General features: G+C 49.1%; 1 protein-coding gene across 1 annotated transcript in view; it reads left to right on the forward strand.

The window, feature by feature from the left end:
• The window catches only part of LOC140189181 (uncharacterized), an 82,691-nt gene extending 81,257 nt beyond the window's left edge, over positions 1–1,434 (forward strand). The window contains exon 6 of the mRNA XM_072245874.1: positions 1,079–1,434. Coding sequence (XP_072101975.1) covers positions 1,079–1,434 — 356 coding nt within the window. The remainder of the gene's footprint in view (positions 1–1,078) is intronic.
• Positions 1,435–6,000: the final 4,566 nt, after the last annotated feature.

Genomic DNA, 6,000 nt, shown 5'->3' on the forward strand with positions numbered 1-6,000 from the left:
CTCTCCAGGGATTCGGTGTAGCCTGCCGAACGTTCCCACAGTTTCTTAGTCTTCCTGTTCAAATTAAATAAATTCGTAGAATCAAGCAAGCAGAGGGCAAAAGTCACGAACAGCGTCAGTGGATTCGGTCTGATTGTCTGAGAATTTTGCTTATAAACTGCTACACCCTGACACAAGATCTCGGATGGCAGACCCACAGGCCATGGAGTAGATCATAAGAGTAGAAAGAAACTGCACCAGTTTCCTTCTAAAGACCATTGGGCACTAGATGCCGTCCCTTCTGATCATGGAATATAGAAAGAAACTTCGAACTACAGTACAGGACAAGGCGGTTTGACCCCCAATGTTGTGTGGAACCAGCTGAAAACTATATCAATAAATCTCCATGAAGTGATCGCTCCGACCCACACAATGTCATTATCCCAGGCTGCAGATTTTGAGCATCCTCCACCCTCTAAGCAAAAAACTTAACCCTCATATCTCCTCTGAATCTACACCCTCTCACCTCCAATGCATGCCCTCTGTTACTGGAGATTTCTATCCTGGGAAAAAGAAACTCCATCTCTGCTTGATCTGCGCCTCACATAATCTTACAAACCTCTATCAGATCTGCCCTCAGCCTCCACTGATCCAAAGAAAATAACCCAGCTTTGCCAAGCCCCTCATAATAGCCTGTCCTCTAAACCAGGCAGAAACCTGATAAACCTCTTCTGCACCCTCTACACTACCTCAACATTATTCCTATATCGGGGCGAGCATAACTGTGTGTAATGCTTCAGATGCGGCATAACCAGGGTCTTTTTAAATTACCTCGTGACATTTGAATTCAAGGCCTCAAATAATAAAACAAGCAGTCTGTAAGCATTGTCAACCACATGATCAACCTGTGTAGCCACTTTGAAGGAGCTATAAACGTGGGCCCCAAGATCTTGCCATAAACTGATTACTGTCTCCTTGCATTTGTCCAACCATTTATTTAGGCTGAGCTCCATCTGACATTTCTCTGCCCATACCTGCAACTGATCAAAATCACACAGAAGCCGTAGCACAGATCCCTGCAGAATACTGCTGACCACAGATCTCGAGCTCCAGCAGGCGAGCTTGTTGTCCTTCTTGGATGCGAGGAAGGGGAAGAAACGGCAGTTTGAGGCACGAATCCGGCGGAGAATGAAGTGTAGGAGAGGTCCACGGCAGACGGTGGAGAGTCCCGGAGTGGTGGCAGAGAGGGACAGGGCCCGTAGGTATCTCCGCATGGCAGTGAGCGTGGCGCGGAGAATCCTGCGGGAGCAGTGGAACGAGCCGTGGTCAATGAAACGGAGGTACCTGGGATCCTCGCTGGGCCCGAGCTGGGAGGCCTGGAACCGGAGCTGGAATCCCTGCGGTAACAGATGGCGGCAGAGACACGCTCCCAGGAAGGAGACGTGGCTGTGGTAGCGGGTCTGGTTCAGGATGTGGTCAAAGAGTCGGAGAGAGGCAGAGATCACTCGAAGAGAGGATTTAAACTTCTTCAGGGTAGGCATACCTTGAAGAGACTTTGCAGCGGAGTAGCAAATCGTAAAGACAAAATAATCTGCAGATGCTGTTGTCAAAGGAACACTCACAATGCGCTGGAGGAACTCGGCAGGTCAGTCAGCATCAGTTGAAAAGATTAGTCGATGTTTCAGGTCGAAACCCTTCGTCAGGACTGAAGGAAGAACTTTGGGGGGGGTTTGAAGAATGCTGGTAGTTGAACAAAACAGTAATTTGAAAGACAAAGGGGTGGGGGAGGGGAAGCAGGGAGGTGATTGGCAGGAGAACAATGCGCAGTAGTAGAAGGAGGTGGAACTATGAGGGCAGTGATGTGAAATAGGGATAGAGGAAGGGAGGGGGAGGGAATTACCGGAAGTTGGAGAATTTTATGTTAATACCAAGGGGCTGGAGACTACCAAGACGGTATATGAGGCGTTGCTCCTCCAACCTGAACTTAGCCTCATCATGGCAGTAGAGGAGGCCATGTATTGACATATCTGAATGGGAATGGGAAGCAGAGTTGAAGTGGATGGCTACCGGGAGATTCTGTCTGTTGTGGCGGATGGAGTGGAAGTGCTTGACGAAGTGGTCCCCCAATCTGCGTCGGGTTTCACCGATGTAGAGCAGGCCGCACCGGGAGAGCCGGATGCAATAGATGACCCCAACAGATTCACAAGAGAAATATTGCCTCACCTGGAAGGACTGTTTGGGGCCCTGAATAGTGGCAAGAGAGGAGGTGTTGGGACAGGTGTAGCACTTACGCTTACAGGGATAAGTGCCGGGTGGAAGATCCGTGGGGATTCACGTGCGGATAAGTGAGTCTCGGAGGGATCGATCCCTGCGGAAGGCGGAGAGGGGTGGAGAGGGAAAGATGTGCTTATTTTCTTAGTGCTTAGCCTGTTCCTAATATTGTACTGCAGGGGTCGAGACATTTTCCTCCCTGCTACATGGGAGATGTAAAGGATGAGAGAAGAATAAGCCATTCAAGGACCTTTGAGAAACAGAATGAGATCATGCGAATGAAAATAGTGTAACACCAGACAACAGATGACAGCTGCTGAAGATGAAGGACTTGAATACTGAATTCAGCCGACCCAGTCCTTCACACGCATATTGTAGTGTTTTAGTCACACCAATAGAGGGCACCTATCCCATCAAGTCCAAGTCAGTACTCTGGAGGGATATCCATTCCCCCTCCAGACAGCTTGCAGGCCATATCCTTCAACTGCCAATGCTATTTCCATTTGAAATCACATCTACTTCCAACAACCTAAAACATCAGATTCCTGGACTTGCCTCTTGCTGTATCAAAAGGTTCTTCATTCACATCCTTTATTGGTTGCCCAAAACCTCAAATCCATCTCGTCTAATTCAGAAGTAAATTTATTTGCCTTACCTAATGGCTTGATATTAGATTAGATTATGTGGACACTCAGTCCTCGTTTATTGTCATTTAGAAATGCATGCATTGAGAAATGATACAATGTTCCTCCAGTATGATATCACCGAAACACAGGACAGACCAAGACTAAAACTGACAAAAACACATAATTATAACATATAGTTACAACAGTGCAAAAGAATACCGTAATTTGATAAAGAGCAGACCATGGGCATGGTAAAAATAGAAGTCTCAAAGTCCCGATAGCCCCAACATCTCACGCGGACGGTAGAAGGGAGAAACTCTCCCTGCCATGAGCCTCCAGCGCTGCAAACTTGCCGATACAGCATTCTGGAAGCACCCGACCACAGCTGACTCTGAGTCGGTCCGAAAACTTCGAGCTCCCAACCAGCACTCTGACACCAAGCACTGTCTCTGCCAAGCGCTTCGACCCTGCCCCGGCCGCCGAGCAACAAGCAAAGCCAAGGACTCGGGTCCTGCCCCTCCGGAGATTTCGGATCACACAGTAGCAGCGGCAGCGAAACAGGTATTTCAGAAGTTTCACCAGATGTTCCTCCGTGTTCTCACGTCTGCCTCCATCAAATCAGAATTGTGCACGGCACCCTACTTGACAGATAACAGATATTCATCACGGAGTGGCTGCTGTGCACCTCGTTGCGTCGCCATTTTCTCCTCTCCAATTTAACATCAACATATCAAATGGAGCCTGGACAATGATACAATGTCTGCCTTAGGATTTGAGTGCAAGATTACTCACTTCCACTCTGGTTCCTCTATCCCGATTTCACATCACCTCCCTCATAGTTCCGCCTCCTTCTACTACTGCGCATTGTTCTCCTGCCAATCACCTCCCTGCTTCCCCTCCCCCACCCCTTCATCTTTCAAATTACTGTTTTGTTCAACTACCAGCATTCTTCAAACACTCCCCAAAGTACTTCCTTCAGTCCTGACGAAGGGTTTCGACCTGAAACGTCGACTAATCTTTTCAACTGATGCTGACTGACCTGCTGCGTTCCTCCAGCACATTGTGAGTCTTCCTAAGAGTACCGTCTGTGGTCCTATCCACCTGGGGGCAAACCCCGGCCTTTCTGGCAGCACCCTCACCATAACCTGTTCACCGGGCTGTGGAAAAACTATCCCCTCTCCCTCTGGCTCCTTTTGATCAGCGATTCACTGTTGTTGTTTCGCTCGGTCCTTTAATACTTTAAGTTGGTTACAAAGGTCTTTCATGTATTGGGTCATTCTATCCCTGAATGTCCCAGGCTCCCCGCAACCCATAATTACCCCATAAGGGAGTCGCATTGCTCACCCCATCAATAATTCGTAGGGGCTGAGACCCAAAGTGCAGTTCAGGGTTGCGTGCAATCTCATCAAGATTCCTGGTAATACATCAACCCATGTCTTTCCTGTCTCAGCTATAGCTTTGGCTAACGCATTCTTGATTGCTTGGTTCATCCTTTCTACCATCTCTGAACTCTGGGGGTGGTAGGGTATGTGGAACCATTGTCGAATCCCTAGTAGTTGGCACATTTCCTTCATCACTTTCCCCGTGAAATGTGCTCCCTGATCTGAATCCACCTGAACTGGGGTTCCCCAGCTTGGGACGATTTCCTGAACTAGGATCCATGCAGCAGTGCGGGCGGTGCAGTCACTTATTGGGAAAGCCTCTACCCACCGAGTGAAGTGATCCATAATTACCAGACAGTAGCTTTTCCCCCGGCTTTTTAGCAGGGGCCCTGTGAAGTCTATCTGGATGTTTTTCCAGGGTCACCTCAGCTGAGGCTGATTTGCCAGTTGTAGCTTTCTGCCCTTACCAGGGTTATGCTGGGCACAAATGATACAACGGCGGCAGAATTTCTCAACATCCCCACCCATCCCTGGCCACCACCAGTCCTGCTGGAGGGTTGTGATCATGCTCTGCCTTCCCTCATGCATCGCCCCATGATAAAACTTTAGTAGTATCTGTCTAACACAGGGTGGGTCCATCGCGACTATTTCCTCCCCGTGTGTCCAGCACCCATCTGATCCCTCCTTTGCTCCTTTTCTCGTCCATTTTTCCTTCTCTTCAGCCTCTACCTCTTCATATAATTTTACTAAGCTAGCTTCTGTCATTTCCTCCTGCACACTTGCAATTTCAGTTGCCTCTTGCCCCCCTGCTGCCTTATTCGCAGCAATGTCTGCCCTCAGAGGAACTGGGAAAACTTCATATTCTGGAGTGGCCGCAGTCTCTCTGAGTATCCCTGTTGTTTTTGTTCCTTCGCTATACCCTGAGCAGCAGTCAGTGTGTCATTTTGTATAGGGTCCTGCTTAGGGGGTTTATACAGACCCTCCTCTATTTTAACTGGGTTTATCTTCACCTGCCCACAACCTTGCTTGTCTCTAGCCCACACTGCTGGGAACTGTTGACAAGGTAACCCATAGACACCATCCTGGCTCCAGTCTCTAATGATCTGGGCAGCTGCGCCTATGCTAGCCAGGCCATGTATTCTGTTGGTTGTGCGCGTTCACTGCCCCTGACTCGTCCACATTATTTCTCCCTTTCTCGAATCTACAAAAGCTCCTGCTTCCCTTAGGATGTCTATTCCAAGGATCGTGCCCTCATTATTTGGACATACCCAGAAATACACTGGAAGCTGCACTCTCCCGATTTCTAGTACCTGCAATTCACTTCTTTCTGCTTTTACTGTTTTCCCTCCTACATCCCTGACATAACTGGCCTGTCCGGTTGTTGGTAAGGGTAAGTTTGTTATCGATACCGTGCCCCTGTGTCCATTAACATATTGCATTGCCGTCCCCTTAACAATGCCGTTGTGTACACCCGCGGGTCACCAGCGCTGGCAGAGCAGCCCGCTGCCACATCTTTTTCTGTCCTAAGAGGCACCGTTACCAGCTCTTTTATCTGATCGACAGTCAGACCGGTTGCTGATGGGGTGAGTGACTGGGTGTCTGCCGTGACCGTCGCCTGGGTTTTCCCCCTCCCTTTTGGACACTGTCTCCTGCCATGCCCCGACAGGGCACAGCTGTAGCATATCAACTCCTTCACTGCCTTATACTTGGTCCAGCAGTCCTTTGCTGGGTGCCCTGGCTGC

Source organism: Mobula birostris, chromosome 28, assembly GCF_030028105.1.
Source record: "Mobula birostris isolate sMobBir1 chromosome 28, sMobBir1.hap1, whole genome shotgun sequence".
NCBI classification, from domain to species: Eukaryota; Metazoa; Chordata; class Chondrichthyes; order Myliobatiformes; family Myliobatidae; genus Mobula; species Mobula birostris.